Source organism: Physeter macrocephalus, chromosome 16 (genome assembly GCF_002837175.3).
Source record: "Physeter macrocephalus isolate SW-GA chromosome 16, ASM283717v5, whole genome shotgun sequence".
In the NCBI taxonomy this organism is placed as follows: Eukaryota; Metazoa; Chordata; class Mammalia; order Artiodactyla; family Physeteridae; genus Physeter; species Physeter macrocephalus.
Genome location: NC_041229.1, coordinates 86495830 through 86514892, shown reverse-complemented (window position 1 = coordinate 86514892; position 19063 = coordinate 86495830). Strand labels below are relative to the sequence as shown.

The following is a 19063-nucleotide window of genomic DNA, read 5'->3' as shown; positions in this document are numbered from 1 at the left end:
GCGGGGGGGGGGTGACGTTTGAGCATGGGGCGGGGCCGAGGCTCAGGACCCACGCTGCAGAAAAAGGCCTTGGGGGCGGGGCCACGTTTTAGCAGGGGGCGGGGCCTCTGCTTAAGACCTGTGCAGAAGGGGAGAGGCAGCATGTGGAAAGGAGGGCCTCTGGAGTGTGGAGTTTGGAGGTAGGGCCCTGAGTGAGAGGGTGTGGGTGGGGTTTAGGCCCATTGTGTTGGAGGGGGTCTCAGAGGGGGTCTCCGAGGGTAGAGGTTGGGCCCTGGGTGGGGGTGTGGGGAGGGGCTTGGGCTCTGCACGGCAGCAGGGAGGCTCCGAGGGCAGAGGATTAGGCCTGGGAGCCCAACCGGCTCCCTGGTGCCTAAGTGGACAGGGAAAGCCCTGGTCCTGTTCTCTTCTGTTCCTTCGTGCCCCTCCCCCACCATCTCCCCCAGGGTCTCCCCCGTCCCCGCTGGGCCCCTAACCATGGGTGGGTCCCGCTGGGTGTAGGAACTCCTCCCCTCCGCCAGCCGCCCCTCAGGGGTGCATGTCCTGGAGGTCTGGCCTTTACTTTTGTTCCCCCTTCCCTCCTCCCAACTCCCTCAGGACTGCGTGGCTGGAGGGGCCTCGGTGGGCAGAGGATCAGGCCCAGGATCTCAGCAGGTTCCTGGGGGTCCAAGTGGGCAGGGGAAACCTGGCCACGCTTCCTTTTGATCCTCTGTCCTCCCAATGGTCCCCAATTTCCCGCTTCCGGCGTGGGATCCCTTCCCCTCCCTCAGCCACCCCTCAGGGGCGCCAGTCCCATCCTGCCACCACTTCTCCTCTCCCTGCACTCCCCCCACGCCCCACGTCCTACGTGGTCATGGGAGTTCCTCCCGTCCCCTTAGGTGTCCGTGGTCCCCCACCGGTGCCTGGTAGGTGCCCTGCTTGTGAGGAGACACGAATTCCGCGTCATCCTAGTCCACCATCTTGACTCCGCCCTCCACATGTATCTTTTTGAATTAGTGTTTTTGTTTTTTTCAGATCTATAGGTAGGAGTGGAATTGCTGGGTCACATGGTAGTTGTATTTTTCGTTTTTTGGGGAAACTTCCATACTGTTTTCCACGGTGGCTGCACCAATACTTTCTGTTTGGGGTTTTTTGTTTTTGTTTTTCATACATCCAGAATGCTTCTACATTTTGAAATTGGGACCCTTGTCCTGGCCAGGTGAAGAGGAAAGTACCATGTTGATGGACTGGATCAAAGCTCACAGCCCAGCTGAAAGAAGAGACTGTCCAGGAAACTGGAAATTAGCTAACAGGAGGGGAGCTAGGAGCTTTCAGGCAACGAGCTTGGCAGTGAAGAACCAGAACCGAGAAGTTCCGGGGGATGTCAGGGACTGAGGTGGGGGCAGGGCAGGCAGCGGTGGACGGTAATGAGGAGTCACTCACTACCTAAGAGAAGCTGCCCCCCACCCAGAGAGGGGCATCAGGCGATTCAGAGAACCAAAAAATTAATCCCTCCTCTACTCAAGAAGTTTTCATTTTATAAAACCATTAAACTAGCATCGTCTATGAGTTTCCAGGGCTGCCCAAGTCACCAAATTTGGTGGCTTAAAACAATGGAAATTGATTCTCTCACAATTCTGGAGGCTGAGTCCAAAATCAAGGTATTCCAGGGCCATGCCCCCTCCATAGGCTCTAGGGAAGAATCCTTCCTTGCTTCTTCTAGCTTCTGGAGGCTCCAGGTGTTCCTTAGCTTGTGGCTGTAAAATTCCAATCTCTGCCTCAATCTTCATATGAGCTGCCCCTCCTCCTCCCCTTTGGTCTCTTAGAAGCACACTGATCTTTGATCATCCCAGATGATCTCATCTGGAGACACTTGCAAAAAACTTTTTTCCAAATAGTCACCTTCACAGCTTCCTGAGGTTAGGACATGGACATATTCTTTTAGGGACCATCATTCAACCCACTATACTCTTTAAAATGTGAGTTTTACTTAAACATATAGTTTCATAATGCAATTCATTCAAGAGCAGAAAATACAAGGACAATTTAAAATACCATACTTTAAGCAAACAATAACAAAGCAAAACAACAAAAATAAAAACGACAATGCAAAATTCACTTAACAGTCAAATGAGAGAATAAGTATTTCCTTTGCAAAGAGTGTCATAGTCGAACTTTCCACATGTGATTGATTAAAATTTTCAAAAACTCAAAAGTATACGTAACTTTTTGAGTTAACCTCTGCTAACCTTTCACATCTTTAAAACTCTGATAAGGATTTTAAAGCCTTCAATTTGTCTTATCAGATCATTGGAAATAGAATTTGGCCCTTTGCCTTTATCCTGAACTAAGAGGCAAGACATGGCCAAGCAGTTTGCCCATTGTTTTTCTTTCGGAATAGCAAGTGCTAAGAAATTCTTAAAACTCATTTCTGTAGCAGAGATTACAAATTAGAATGATGCCCCTTTATATGGGAAAGGAAAAAATTAATGTTTTTAAACTGAAATTCTGCATTGAATTTGAAAGCAACAAGGTAATCCCTCAGTGTTTCTATAAGCCCAGACCAAGCCCTCATTTTAGAAGAGTAGTAGATTTCAAAACACCAGGAGTCGATTTTTAGAGAGTGGTGTGCCAGAAGACGAGTGAAAACACATTTTTTAAGAAGGTGAGAATGTGAGAAATGAAAAGACATGTCCACACAAAAACATGTACACAAATATTCATAGCAGCATATTCACAATAGCCAAAAATGTAGAAACAACCCAAACGTCTACCAACTGATGAATGGATCAATAAAAAAGCTTATTCATACAATGGAATATTATTTGGCAATAAAAGGAAATGAAGTACTGATCCATGATACAACATGTAAGAATCTTGATAACATTATACTAAGTGAAAGAAGCCAGTCACAAAAGATCACATGTTGTATGATTCCATTTAAATAAAATGTGTAACGTAGGCAAATCTATAGACAGATTCGTGATGGCCAAGGGTTGCAGGGCAAGATTAAGTTGGGGGAATGGTGAGTGCTGCTAATGGGTACAAGGTTTTTTGGTGGGTAACAGAGATGTTCTAAAATTTATTGTGTTGATTGCACAACTCTGCCTATATTAAAAACTACTGAATTATACAATTTAAATGGGTGAATTTTATGGTATGTGAATTCTATCTCAAAAAAAATCTGGTTTTTTTTTTTTTTTAAAAGGTGCCAATGATCAAGTGATTTAAACACTGCTAAGAGGCCAAGCAAGGTGAGTATGAGAATGGACCATTGGGCTGTGTGTGTGTGTGTGTGTGTGTGTGTGTGTGTGTGTGTGTGTGGTGTGGTAAAATATACATAAAATTTACCACTTTTAACCATTTTTAAGTGTACAGTTCAGTGGCAAATACATTCACGCTGTTGTGCAACCATCACCACCATCCATCTCTAGAATTTTTTCATCTTCCCAAACTGAAACTCTGCACCCATTAAATAAGAATTCCTCATTTCTCCCTTCCTCCCACCCCTGGCAACCACCATTCTACTTTCTGTCTTTGTGTATTTGACTATTCTAGGTACCTCATAGAAGTAGAATCATACCATAGTTGTCCTTCTGTGTCAGACTTATTTCACCTAGCGTAATGTCTTCAAGGTTCATCCATGTTGTAGCGTGTGTCGGAATTTCCTTCCTTTTTAAGGCTTAATAATATTCCACTGTCTGGATATACATTTTGTTTATCCATTCATCCATCAATGGACCCTTAAGTTGTTTTCACCTTTTGGCCCTCGTGAATAATGCTACACATTGTACACATATCTCTTCAAGTGTCTGCTTCCACTCCTTTTGGGGATATACCCAGAAGTGGGATTGCTGGATGGAACCATTGGATTTTAGTGGCATGGAAGTCATTGATGACCTTGGCAAGGGCAGTCTGCTTGTAGGTTCAAGAAAGGACAGAAGAGAGTGAAGATAGCAAGTAAAGGCAGTTCTTATAAGATATTGGGGAGAAGAATAAAGGGGGCAAATAACAAGAGAGGCCTATGAGATCAAGAGAGGATTTGGGGAGACTTACAAGAGCAGGTCTGCATTCTAAGAAGAATGATGCAGAATTCCAGAGCAGTCAGAAGGGCATGGACCAGCGCACATATAGGGGGCTAACTTTCAATATGAACAGAACTCATCTGTGTCAACAGGAAGGAAAAAAGAGCACGTGGATGTCAGTGCTGGCAAGATGGAGGACTTTGGTGGAGGAAAAGATAAGGAAGTTATCCTATCCTTGATGAACTAGGAGCAGAGGGAGTGGGAGAGTTTACTGAGGAAGGAAAGACCCATTTCCAGGCAGTGCTGAGGGCCCACTTGAGGTCATGGTCAAATTTTTAAAAGCCCACTTTGTAGGGCTTTGTTTTGCTCCTGCCACAGTCATTTCCAGTGTAAGAAATGAATAAGTGAGAGGCCTTCTTTACCAAGGCTGGGTTCTGGAGTAATGACAAAATCTAAACAGGGGAAGTAAGGACAAGAAGAGGGCGATGACCAAGGGAAGTTGCTAGTAGTGTTGAAGAACTGATGGGAGGGGAGGCCTGTGGGAAGTTAGGTTAGTGTCCAGATATGTTCACACACACACACACACACACACACACACGCACAACTGGCTCTGTGGGTACAGTACACTGCCTCACCCTTTGACTTGAGCTTAACCATGTGACTTGCTTTGGCCAATGAAATATTAGTGGGCATGATATGAACAAAGGCTTGAAAACGCACTTGTGCAATTTGAATTGCAATCCTGATTTCCTGAGAAAGGAAAAACAGGTTTCCTTTTCTTGCATTCTTGCACTTTTGCCGTTATTATGAGCTAGCCATCACCATGGGTCCTGTGTATCTTAATGTCACTTAAAAGTAATATCATTAGATAGTAATTCCCAGGAAGTAAAACCCAAATGGAAAAGTTAACTTCATCAGTATTTATATTTGAAAATTACAAAATAGGTCGCCAGAGTAGAACTGGGGACACTTCCATGCAGATTTTTACATATGGAAACATGTTAGATACATGTAATTTAACTACCAGCTTATTTTTAGACTACAGAATAGAACAAAGCAGAAAATCAGCGCAAAAACAGTTTATAACCAATATTTAAATAAACAACCTCCTTCCCATCATCAAAGTATATTAATTTTTTTTTTAGAAGACGTTGGGGGTAGGAGTTTATTAATTAATTTATTTATTTTTGCTGTGTTGGGTCTTTGTTTCTGTGCGAGGGCTTTCTCTAGTTGTGGCAAGTGGGGGCCACTCTTCATCACGGTGCGCAGGCCTAGGCCTCTCACTATCGTGGCCTCTCTTGTTGCGGAGCACAGGCTCCAGACGCGCAGGCTCAGTAGTTGTGGCTCACGGGCCTAGTTGCTCCGTGGCATGTGGGATCCTCCCAGACCAGGGCTTGAATCCGTGTCCCCTGCATTAACAGGCAGATTCTCAACCACTGTGCCACCAGGGAAGCCCGAAGGTATATTAATTTTTATGACTTTATCTTATATATTTAATAAAGAGATGTAACTATATAGTAAAGTTACTATATTGAAAGTATTCACCATTGGGTACAAATGGATAAATTTATTTTCCATGTCTACAAATATAACAGTTTCCAGGCACATTCAAACACAGGAGGAATTTAAGCAGGAGAGTTTTGACAGGAGAGTAAAGGAGTTTGAGCTAAAAGATTGAGAATTTGTATCTACCAGTGTCTAATGGTTTCCTGACGCCCAAGATCTGATTCCTAAGAGTAAGCACAAACTGGTTTTGAAGATCTGAGATAAAGGGAATAAGAATTTTCAAGGAAAACAAGTCTTCAGTTAGCATTCAGAACTCATCTTTTTTTTTTTTTTTTTTTTTTTTTTTTGCGGTACGCGGGCCTCTCACTGTTGTGGCCTCTCCCATTGCGGAGCACAGGCTCCGGACGCGCAGGCTCAGCGGCCATGGCTCACGGGCCCAGCCGCTCCGCGGCACGTGGGATCCTCCCGGACCGGGGCACGAACCTGCGTCCCCTGCATCGGCAGGCGGACTCTCAACCACCGCGCCACCAGGGAAGCCCCAGAACTCATCTTTAAAGTGTTCCCCTTGATTTTCAAGCATGATAGGCAAATATGAGTTAAAAACAAATGAAAAAACTTGAGGTTCTGAGCCCTATTTTAAAAATTCATAATCATAAAACTACAATGAATTCAGTAAAATTGCAGGATACAAAATTCATGTTCAGAAATCTGTCACATTTCTATGCACTAACAACAAACTGTCAGAAAGAGAAATTAAGGAAACGATTCCATTTACAGTTGTATCAAAAAGAATAAAATACCTAGGAATAAATCTAACTAAGGAGACAAAAAGCCTGTGCTTAGAAAACTATAAGACACTGATGAAAGAAAATGAAGATAACACAAACAGGTGGAATGATATACCATATTCATGGATTGGAAGAATTAATATTGTTAAAATGACCATACTACCCAAGGCAATCTATAGATTCAATGGAATCCCTATCAAAATACCAATGGCATTCTTCACAGAACTAGAACAAATAATTCTAAAATTTGTGTGGAAACATAAAGACCCCAAATAGCTAAAACAATCTTGAAAAAGAACAAAGCTGGAAGCACCATGCTCCCTGATTTCAAACTATACTACACAGCTACAGCAATCAAAACAGTATGTCACAAAAACAGACATATAGATCAATGGAACAGAACAGAAGCCCAGTAATGAACCCACACCTATCCAGGTAGTTAATATACAACAAAGGAGGTAAGAACATACAATGGGGAAAACACAGCCTCTTCAATAAATGGTGTTGGGAAAATTGGACAGCTACATGCAAAAGAATCAAACTGGACTACTCTCTCACACCATGCATAAAAATAAATTCAAAATGGATTAAAGAGTTAAATGTAAGACCTGAAAGCATAAAACTTCTAGAAGAAAACAGGCAGTAAGCTCTTTGATATTGGTTTCGGTAATATTTTTTTGGATCTGTCTTCTCAGGCAAGGGAAACAAAAACAATAATAAATAAAATGAGACTACATCAAACTAAAAAGTTTTTGCACAGCTAAGGAAACTATCAGCAAAACAAAGAAGCCCTACTCAATGGGAGAAGATATTTGCAAATGATCTATCTGATAAGCAGTTAATATCCAAAATATACAAAGAACTTACAAAGCTCAATGTCAGAAAAACAAACAACTTGATTTAAAAATGAGCAGAGGATCTGAATAGACATTTTTCCAAAGAAGACATACAGATGGCAATCAGGCAAATGAAAAAATGCTCAACATCACTAATTATCAGGGAAATTCAAATCCAAACCACAATGAGATACACTTGTCAGCATGGCTAATGTCAAAAAGACAACAAATAACAAGTGTTGGCAAGGATGTGGAGAAAAGGGAAACTTCGTGCAGTTGGTGGGAATGCAAATTGGTGCAGCCACTATGGAAAACAGTATGGAGATTCCTCAAAACTTTTTTAAAAGACTGCCATATGATCCAGCAATTCTGTACTGTACCCAATGCAGCCAAAATAAATAAATAAATTAATTTTTTTTAAAAAAGAAAAAGATCAGATTTGTGGTTACTATCAGGTGGGGGTAGGGGAGAGGGGAACTGGAGAAAAGCAGTCAAAAGGTACAAACTTCTAGTTATAAGATAAATAAGTACTAGAGATGTCATGTACAATAAATATCATTAATGCTACTGTGTGTTATATATGAAAATTGTTAATAGAGTAAATCCTAAGAGTTCTCATCACATGAAAAAAACTTTTTTCTAGTTCTTTAATGTCATACAGTATCTATATGAGATGATGAATGTTAACTAAACTTATTTTTTGTTTTTGGCCGCAACACGCAGCTTGCAGAATCTTAGCTCCCCAACCAGGGATCGAACTTGGGCCCCTGGCAGTGAGAGGACTGGGTCCTGACCACTGGACCACCAGGGCATTCCCATTAACTAAACTTATTGTGATAATCATTTCATGATGTATGTGAGTCAGATTTATATAGTGCTGTATGCCAATTATATATCAATAAAACTGGGAAGAAAAAAGGAAAAAAACTGTCTTAAATTAAAACTCATAATCAGATAAAGAAGTGAGCTAATGAATAAGAGATCTAAGCAATTTTCAAAGCTGGGAAATTTGCTGTTTTCCCAATAGAATAAAGTTCTGGTCCCCTGTATCTCAGAGGCTATGTCTAAAGGCTATTGGTTTAAACAAATAACATACTACCCTTGTGAGGTTGATAGTTTCAATTATAAGGGTAAGTATCTGATAACAGATGACACTCAGATTCAGAGTCTTCAGACATTCCAAGTTATATATGGAGCCTAAAGAAACCAAATACCAGTCTTCTATTTTTATTTACAGATTATTTTATTGTAAAAAGATGAGCAATTACAGATCAGCCTGTTGCAAAATCAATACTATATTAGCATAAATGTAATTCCAAGTTTTAAAAAATCTGATCAATTCCAAGCAGGAATAAACATTAAGCCATGATGGTACTGAAGTTATTTTCAAAAGACACCAAATTGTGCTTCCTATAAGGAACTTAGAAAAATTTAAATTTCTGAGTGGATTATCTTTTCTTCTTATATAATTACAGCCATATTTTTATACAACAGGCCATGAGATGATATGTAAACATATTAATTTCACCAAGATTTTTTCTTATCAAATAAAATCGTATTTCTGCTAGAAACTTTCCTTCTAGTCATTTTAAGTAAATAATCAGCTGTCAAAAGCAAATACACGTTTCTTTTAAATGACTGTTAAGCTCTAACATTCATTTACCCCTAGGAAAATAGCATTAAAAGCCATTATTACGTTATTTGCTATAGAAACCTGGATTATCATTTTACAGACATAAACTTGCATTTGCACGTCTAGCACAGGAGAATCTTCCATCCAGCGATGAGTGGGCATGTGTGTCAACATTATGCTTTGCTTCGTAGGTGGACGGACAACCCTCACAGATTAGCTTTCTCCCTTGCAGCCAAGTGAGACCCGGGATTTACATAGGTGTGAATCGCGCTCTGTTTCAAAAGACCAAGACCAGCAGGTTACTTAACTCACTTGGGCAGCAACTCAGTATTTATCTTAGCTTTAATCTGTGCTCAAATGAAAATAAGCATTCAGAATTTGTTCACCTTAGACTGTCTTATATTGCCCAGAGCTAAGACGAGGAGCATGTGCTTTCCAGGTGAGTTCTTTGTATCTCAAATGAGATTCGGAACAGCTGCTTAAGAAATGGAGTAGCTGGCCCTGAGGAGAATCATCATAAAAGGAAACCCAACTATGCCTATCCATGACACACCCCCTCTGCCACAGCCAGGATGCTCTGGGCTCACCTTAGGTTTCTCAGCGTTGTATTTGTCCAAAAGAGCCTGGACGCGGGCCCCATAGTCAGGATGGACATCGCTGAAGTTCTTAACCTGTAACCAAGTGAAAATAATGTAAACATTAGCCTAGCCCTCACTACACCAGTCCCCAGAGTCCGCCCCACAGGGTCGACTCCAGAGGGGAGGACGGACGCTTCCACGGGAGGCAGAACCACACAGCATTTACCAACACGGAGGAAGGCTTGCGTCCTGGATGTATACTGGCTGCGCAACCTTGCCTCAGTCACTCATCTGAGCTTCAGTACCCACTCCTCATGAGATCAGTGAGATAACTAAATCTACCTCATACGGTTCATATCCACTCCCCAGAAAAATAAGTGGGATGATTAAATCTACCTTGTAGAGTACCGTGAGAAAAACGTGTTATGAGGTGAGCTACATTTACAGCAGGTAAAGAGCTGACCTCGGAGGAACGCAAAAAGTTATGGCGATTTGCATTAAGAAACAGGCCCAGACACTGCCTGAATTTAAAGTGAGATGTACAAACACTGGCCCCTGCTGGGCAACTAAGCATACTTCAAGCAGGAATTCCTGACCGTGGGCTGATCTTGAGGTGGGGCATCAAGAACCCACAGGGGGCCTTGCAGCTTCAGCAGATGTGAGAGGAGAAGGCCAAGGGTTCAAGCCCAGTTCTCTACTTACAAACGGTCTTATTCATTCTTATCAGTGAGATGAGAAAAAACCCACCCCACCTATCTCACAGAGCAACTGTCAAGCTCTCTGCCCCAGACAGCAAGAACTACTAGGGCCCAGGGACTTAAAAGGTTATCTTTCATACACACCCTGGTGAAACACAGTTATAGAACCTTGCCCGCAGATAGAGCACCCAGCCTGCTGGTACGTATCTCCGGGGCTTAGAACACATCCCAGACAGCTGCCCCTATGAACAGATGAGCAGCAACGAAGAGACAAAGAAACAGCCGGGGTTCCGGCCAGGAGACCACAGCAGAGCACACAGCACAACGAGCTACCATCAGAAATACCCTGGCGCCTCAGCTCAAAAGTTCAGCCTGAGTCTCTGGAAGCAACTCCGTTCTGACCCCAGAAAACGTGCAAGTTTCTAGTTGCTTCTGAAGGAGGGTCAGGCATCATAACATTAAGTAGTCAGGCTGACTTCAAATCACAAAAATGTAATGTGTATTTCTTATCACCTAAAGTCTAAGCAAAATTGTGGCAGGACCCACATTTTGACATTGGACATTACTCTCTCACACAGAACTTGGCTGCAGTCAGATTGAACAGCATAGGAGACCATTCACCCTAAACTCAACTAAATTATTATACACTGGACAAAGAGATAAGGATCAATGGATATGGCATATATACTGGAGGTAAAACACAGAGAGAAAAGAATCAGAGGTTGATTAGGGATTCACATTAATTTTTTTTAAGTCTGCTTAGCTCAAGTAAAATAGAAATGACACTTCCAAGAAAGGGTTTTCTCACACAGCTGCACTCTCTTCTCCTGCCAGCAGGTGTCATCCTTCGGCTTACAAAGCATCACTCACCGCTTTCTTCTGGATAAAAAGTTGTGCATCTTTCAGATGGCCGGCAATGTTCTCACAGAGGTGTTTCCTCTGCTCCTCATTCAGTACGTTCATATAGAAAGCCCGCACCTGCTCAGTGAACACAGAGTGCAGGGAATCAAATAACCACCTTATCACCAACAAAACTCACCCAAACACCACTTCTGAAATGAAGATGCAAGATTTCTCATTGCTGTAAGAATGAAAAAAGGTTTTAGAGTTTAAGAATAATTTAAAATTATAGTTGAAACTGTCACATGTTGAGTTCCTCACTTTTTATTTTATTTTAAGCAAAACAGGAAGATAATAGCTCATAACTTCTTTTTAATAATGTCCTTTGTAGTCACTGCTTTTAAATCTCTTATAAATAGAAGGCAGTGTTGCCTACAATTAAAAATGCCACCACACCTTAATACTGACAAGTGCAGAATGTGCAAACTGTCGCTAAATGTAAGCTTAACGCAATACAACCTTTGTTCAATTCACCCAGAACCAAAGAGGAGGAAAACACCCTAATTTATTAATTAGGTCTTTAGTTATTCAGAAGCCAAGATTTCTTGGAGAAGACAGATGTGAACAGTGATATTTTGCTTAGATTATTGGGTTTAACCTCTAAAATGACTATCAAGAAGTTAAAATAAAAAGTAAGAGCTTAGTAGTAAGTATATGAGTCCTAACAGCTTCTGCTCATTTCTGAAATTAACCATTTCTAAGTTATGGCTATGATTCTATTCTACATTTCTTTCATTCATTCATTGAGCAAATACTTATTTCTCATGTACCTATAACGCACCAGGCACTACTCTATGTACTGTTCTACTAATGTTTATAAAGTCCAAAAATATCCAATTATCCAAAGTAGCAAATTCATAAAATATCAAATATTCATAATTTTTCTGTTATCAAATATCAGAATATAATAATATTTTTAAAAATTTGAGCAAAGTTTAAATATGAGGGACTTCCCTGGTGGCGCAGTGGTTAAGAATCCGCCTGCCAAGGCAGGGGACACGGGTTCAAGCCCTGGTCTGGGAAGATCCCACATGCCGCAGAGCAACTAAGCCCATGTGCCACAACTACTGAGCCTGCGCTCTAGAGCCTGCAAGCCACAACTACTGAAGCCCGCGAGCCACAACTACTGAAGCCCATGCACCTAGAGCCCGTGCTCCGCAACAAGGAGAAGCCACCTCAATGAGAAGTCTGCTCACCGCAGCGAAGAGTGGCCCCCGCTCGCCTCAACTAGAGAAATGAGACGGGGTCTTCTCATTGTGGTGGCTTCTCTCATTGCAGAGCACAGGCTCTAGGCACTTTACCCACTCCAACACTTTTACCACAGACCTTTAAGAGCAGGATTAAATTCCTCTAAAAGGAAAAGTGACATTTTTACTAGTCTATACAAAGTTAGAGAATGATTTTTTAAGTGTAACGTGCCTACAGTAAAGGGTACTTAACGTAAGTGTGAAGTTCAATGATTTTTCAGTGGACACAAATGTGTCACAACCACCCAGATCAAGACAGCACGTCACTCACACCCCAGAAATCCCCCTACCATACCCCCCCGCCCAGTCATTATCCCCTTTCTCCAACTGCCTCCCCAAGGGCAAATTTTTTTGACTTCTAGTATTATAAACGTTTTTTACTTCTCTTTCAAATGTGCACAAATGGAATCATACCGTCTATATTCTTGTTCTTTTGCTCAATGTCATGTTTGTAAGGTTCATCTATGGTAATGTTTGTTGGAATACTTCTTTAATTTTCATTGCTGTACACTGTGGGAATATACTACGGTTTATTTATCCAAGCTTTTGTTGATGAACACTGGGTAACATGAATAAACAGTGTTGTACATGTCTTCTGCTGCTCATATGTACACATTTCTATTAAGAATCTATGTAAGAGTGCACTTACTAGGTCAAAAGACACGTACATGTTTAGCTTTAGTGGATATTGACAAACAGTTCCCCAAAACAGCTGAACCAATCTACACTCAGGTAAGAGTTAGAGTTGTTTCTCATTCTCGCAATACTTGGTACAGTCTTTTTCAGTCTAGTCATTCTGATGTGTATGTAGTGGTATCTCTTTTTAGTTTTATTTTGCATATCCCCCATGACTGGTGAGATACACTACCTTTCTGTGTGTTTTTCAGTCATTTGGATATTTTCTTTTGTGTAGTGCCTGTTCAAGTCTTTTGCCCATTTTTCTATTCGTCTGTCATTTTCTTATCGCTCTGCAGGAGTTCTTTACATGTACTGTATATGAGTTGTTTGTTAGTTAGAGGAACCACAAATATATTTTCCCACTCTGTGGTTTGCTTTCTCAATCTCTAATTGGTTTCTCATAATGAGAGAAGTTCTTTTGTTCTCTCTTCATGAGTGAGTCTTGATAACATCTACTGCTCTATCCGCCAATTCAGAAATCCTCTCTTTGGCCATGTTTAATCTCCTGTTAAACTCATTTACTAAATGCTTAATTTTAGTTGTTGCATTTTCCAGTTCAGTATGGCCATTCAATTCTTTTTCTTTTTAATTTTATTTTATTTTAGTTTATTGGCCGCACTGCATGGCATGAAGGATCTTAGTTCCCCAACCAGGGATGGAACCTGTGCCCCCTGAGTGGAAGCACAGAGTCTTAACCACTGGACCGCCAGGGAAGTCCCCTCCATTCTTTTTTTACAAATTCAAGTTCTCTTATTAAATTCTCCATGTTGTCAACTGTTTTCTGTTTTCCTGAACATATTATTTGCAGTTATTTTAAAACCTGTATCTGACAATTCCACTATCTGGATCTTCAGTAGGTTTGTTTCTATTGCCAGTTGTTTTTTTTTATCCCCCTCTTGCTCTTCAGATATAAGGTCTTATGTGTTGGGTATGCCTGATAATTTATTACTGAATGATGGGCATTTGCGTATGAAAAAATACAGAGATAATTTGAGGCTCTATTTTCCTCCAAAGCCTTATGTTTGCTTCTGGAAGATAGGATAGAGGGAGATCACCTTAATCCAGTCTGAGATTGAACTGGTATAAAACTGAGTCTCAATTTTTGTAAAGGCAAGTTGATCTCAGGTTTGCTCTTATTTCTTGGATGGCCCTTCAGGGATCCAACTGAGTGCCTGGGATGTTAACTAGAGGCCCTCTTCCTTAGCAGGCCCTGAACTCCAATTTTCATTCCCTCCAGACCCATGAAAACGCTGTAAACTCTGCTCAGCATGTTGGCCAATACTTACAAAGTAATAAATGCCTCATGAGAAAAGAAGAACAAATATCAAGCTCATATCTCTGCACTTCCTTTCTGTTCAAAATCTTGGCCCCTCAAATTCTTGCTGCTTTTATAGCTCTCCACAGCATTTTTGTATTTTATCTAGCTTTCATGTTCTCCGTGAGAGGATAGGTCTGATACAAGCTTGTCTGTCATAAGCCAGAGCGTTAAGTCCAAGTGAATCCTTTTTAAGAGTATAAACCTGGATCTTCTTATTTATATTCCATGTGACTCTTACAGTTACAGGATTATGCTATGAAGCTATAAGCAGTATCATGACTGCTTAAAAACTTGAGTTCTACCTAGTGATAAGAAAATCTCTCAAAATAAGAATGATCATATAGTAAATTTTAATGTGTGAGCAACAGCCTCAGTATCTAAATTAATTTTTACAGAGGTTGTATTAGCTAGTTTAACATTGGAATAGACTTCAGGTAGGTAAAATTTTATGAGAAGCAGGAATTGTATTGTAATATATTGATACTTGCTAACCTACATAACCAAGAATAAGGCAGTTACTATAAAAGGCTTTCAGGAGACATTTAATTTCATTTAAATATGGTTTATAAGGTACAATAAAGTAATTTCTTTTTTATATACATGTATACACATAAGTGCCTTTCAAATAACGGTATCTTCGCAGTGAATTAATTTATGTATTTAAGTATATTTTACTGGGAACACACATTTACAAATTGAAAAGCTAGAATAGGTCCCATTCTAATTTAAATATTGTTTAACACCAACTACCCAAGCAGAGATCTAAGACAACTATACTTTTTAACTTTATCTTTTCTTACGTGTGGTATAAGTTGCACTGGGCACATTAATGAGGTGGCTGCTCTTCAGAGTCAAAGGGCCTCTTCCATGGCATCTACTAAAAGAACAGCCCCCAGGCAGCCACAGGTGATTAGAAAGAGGGTGGGCACTTGACCCCGGGCAGTTAACTAGAGGCTGGCCAAAGGCCAATGATGCAACCCACAGTGAGAACATTAGTCCATTCAATCCAATTTCCTCTCTCCAGAATCTGACTGTAGAAGTATTGAGAGAAGGAGTAAAAAAGGACCAAAAAAAAAAAAAGTAATACATGGAGAAAGAAGCCATAAAGAAGAAGAGTTAGGCCATGGTCATAGCAAAACCACAGCAATGTTAAAACACAAGCTATGAGGCAAAGAGGAGAAAAATAGGGAAGGACATGGTAAGAATGAGTAATTGGTATTGGAGAGCAACAGCAGACAGATGGAGAGTAGCCGAGTCACACGAATGGGGTGCCCTACAGTGGAAACACCCACACCTTTGCTACTGGGACTCCTAGTGCTATTTTGAATCCAGTTCTAGTCCCTTAAATCTGGTCTGTCCTTCTCAGATTCTTAGATTCAGCTGTACTTAAGCTTTACTTGCCCATTTCTCAGATTTCCACGAGATCACTGCGTCCCCAATGGCTCCCAATTATATCCCGTCAATAAAATTTGGAGGAACTGAAATGAGTCTCCATACCTTGTACTAAAAGGGCACAGTAACACAACTCTTCAACTCCATTTAATACAGGCACTGATTTATGAATAGAGATGTTGTCCCTGAATTCAACTTAAGACATATTAGACACTTTAAAAGGGGGAATATATGCAGACATTGACAAGGAAAATAACCAAGCAACTCGCACAGCAGACAAAGGAGCCATTACCTGAGTGACATTATCATCGTTGGCACTGTTGAAGCGCTGCACATCCCCAGAACAGTGAGTCCTATGTTCCAGGGCAGAAGGCTGCTGCTCCGGAGCACCAAAGCTGTTGGGGTAATAATTTGGAGCTCCACCTTTAACAGAAAACCACACAGATTCACTTGGGGAGATGAAAAATGAAGGAAGTCTACAAACAGTCAACAAAATAAGAAATAAATTCAAGTGACAATTATATTTATACATATGTGTATACACACACATATACATGATTTTTTTTTTGCGGCACGCGGGCCTCTCCCTGCTGTGGCCTCTCCCGTCGCGGAGCGCAGGCTCCGGACGCGCAGGCTCAGCGGCCATGGCTCACGGGCCCAGCCGCTCCGCGGCATGCGGGATCTTCCCGGACCGGGGCGCGAACCTGCGTCCGCACATATGATTTTTAACACCCCATATTTAGCTACAGGCAGTACTTGGATTCTTAAAGAATATGCCATCTGCCAAACGCTTGTGTGCTGTCTCACTCTGCGTCTTAATAAAGAGATCTCAAATTCCCTTTGACCACTTCAGACGGCCTCATCTCTACAATCTCCTGATGCCTTCCGGTACGAATATATTTATATGAGCTTGGTTTGGCCCCCATAGAAGAGAAGACTCAAAGACATATTTCAGATTGGAGGGTTTCATTGGGACTTGCGCTCAGTTCAAAAACAGAATCACAGAATTCTTGGGAGCAACTCCAAGTTCTAGCTCTGCTCCAGCTCTGCTCCTTCAATCGCCAGACCAATGAACTGAGCCCTGAGATGTTCACTGAGTGCTGCAGGGTGATGTGGTGGTCAGTGGTGGATCCGGGATCTGGGATTTTTGTCCTCTCCATTCCAGCACATACTACGTTCCTATCACAGGATTCTACTTCACTGTTTATTTCTTAATGGTGTTTTAAGATTCTCAGGATATCTATCCTTCCTATCGACCAAGACTTTATTCAGTTCTAGTTTCACTTTCACTTCTCTCTATAGATAAATTTTTAACATATTTTTCTAAAATTTGATATTTCTAGTATGTCAGCACTCACTCATCTGGACTTAGGAAAAATAATGACAAATGCAATCAAAACATTTATTAAGATTTCTGGAATAAGTTATGAGGCTCTTTTTTCCTCTTGGCATGTTCATTTTCCCAACTATACTCTGCTTCGGCTGATGTTAGCAGAAGCTTGCATTATCTGAGTACGTGCTGCCTAAACAGAAAGGATGGCCTGGAAGCATAGTAAGTGGTTTGAACAAACCAGTCGGGATTAGAATTTTACCCAGCTCACTGCCAGGATAGATTATTCTGGGTGGATAAGCAGGAGATGCCTGTACATCACATTGACGAAGGAGCCAAACGCATGTAGGAAGAGAGGGGGCACCCTGCTACCATGGAGCCCAGTTATCCACCTAAGAAATTCATTCCAGCTCAGCCACGTCCATGCGAAAAGAAAAGTGCTCCAATAACGAACCATCACAGTGGTTTTCTGCACTAAGAATTAGCTCTTTGAAATGTGCCAATTGAGTAATTTTAAAATTTGATTTCCAAATGATCTCTACCTTTACTCAAAGTCGCAGCTGTCTTCCAGTCATTGACTACTGGGAACAATTAAGCTCTTTGATCAAACTGCAAGGGCACAGCCCAAATGGTCTACTTTTAAAATTAGGCAAAAGGTGTGTCAAAGTAGTTTTTTTATACATATGCCACTATAATAGTAAACAAGAATGGTAAACACAAAGCATTTACTTATTAATGACGTTCCAAAATATACATGAACTGCTCTGATACAGCCAGTCTCAATAATGAAAGGACCGAGGGAGATTAATGGAAAAAAAATCACTTCAGAATAAAAATGCAGAAGACAGACACAGAAGTATCAGCTACTTTGGGCAATAACACACTCCATACCTTTGTAAACCTCAAAGAGCAGAAATATGGCAACAACACAATACAATCATTCAGTGAGCATGTAAACTTGATAAATACTTGGAAAAGGCTTAATGATAATGGTAGCAAAATGCAAGGCACAAAACTATATATACAAACTAATCTTAAATGTATAACAAGTATTCACAGAAAAGACTGGAAAGAAATACAGCAAAATGCAACAGTTCTGGTCTTTGGATATTGTGACTATATATGGGTTTTTCTTCTTTCTTCTCTTCTTTCCCTTATATTTTCCACGTTTCCTTTAAGGTACATGTATTATTTTTAGCATAGAAAAATAAACTTTGTTTGAATATAGACATCTATGGCTATAAATATAAATCATCAGTAAAATTTCTGAAGGGATCATGTGTCCTTCAGACACATGTAGTATGGCATGTGTATGGCAACTCTTGGCTTTTGCATTTCCAAGAGGCTAAGTCCTGGTGACTTAAGAGTGATTTCAGGAATCGTCCACTTTGTGAAGAGTCTTTAAAACCTGCTCCCTAAGTTGGATGATACCCTACAACAGCCAGTGTGGAAAAACCTTTCTCCCTGCCTTTCATAGTCAGATGGACAGCATGTAAAATCTGAGGAGGGAACTCTCAATAAAATATATAAAATAGATGAAAGTATGGAGAGTCCTCAGGCAGTTTAAACCTTCATTGCTGGGCAACAAATAGGTGGTTGGCAGGAGCCGCTGCGGGGCCTCCACAGGGCAGCAGGTGCCTGGGGCAGCCTGACGACCCCTGGGCTGGCGGGGCCTCCCGCGCCCTGCCCAGCAGTGCCCTCCACACCCGCGGGGTGAGCCACGGTCCCAGGCCTACCCTGATTGTCCAGCACGCACATGGGGCCGTCACGTTGGTAGCTGGCCACTCGAGCTCGGAAGGGACAGTTCACAGGTATCTGAAGATAGTTGGGTCCCAGGCGGTGGCGGTGAGTGTCGGGATAGGCAAAAAGGCGGCCCTGCGGTTATAAATGAAACAGACTTTGACGGTGTGCAGTAACGTACGAAAGAGGAGTGGCCCGTGAACTTCACTGTAAAGTTTCAAGCACAAAGCATCACAAAGCCCTGCCTGTCCCCCCAGTAAAGAGCAAAGTCTCGGGCTTCCCTGGTGGCGCAGTGGTTGGGAGTCCGCCTGCCGATGCAGGGGACGCGGGTTCGTGCCCCGGTCCGGGAGGATCCCACGTGCCGCGGAGCGGCTGGGCCCGTGAGCCGTGGCCGCTGAGCCTGCGCGCCCGGAGCCTG

General features: G+C 41.6%; 1 protein-coding gene across 3 annotated transcripts in view; it reads right to left on the bottom strand.

Annotated features, from left to right (window-relative positions):
• Nucleotides 1–8353: 8353 nt before the first annotated feature.
• CAT (catalase) overlaps nucleotides 8354–19063 on the bottom strand; it is a 35447-nt gene continuing 24737 nt past the window's right edge. The window contains exons 9-14 of one of the 3 annotated variants that reach the window (XM_028501430.2): nucleotides 18642–18780; nucleotides 15868–15998; nucleotides 10911–11018; nucleotides 9352–9435; nucleotides 9151–9265; nucleotides 8949–9036 (exon numbers count right to left, since the gene is read on the bottom strand). In XM_028501430.2, the coding sequence (XP_028357231.1) occupies nucleotides 9152–9265; nucleotides 9352–9435; nucleotides 10911–11018; nucleotides 15868–15998; nucleotides 18642–18780 (576 nt within the window). In that variant the 3' untranslated portion in view covers nucleotides 8949–9036; nucleotide 9151. Of the gene's footprint in view, nucleotides 9037–9150; nucleotides 9266–9351; nucleotides 9436–10910; nucleotides 11019–15867; nucleotides 15999–18641; nucleotides 18781–19063 lie in introns of all 3 variants that reach the window. The other 2 variants (XM_028501431.2, XM_007111366.4) reach the window with 2 other exon arrangements.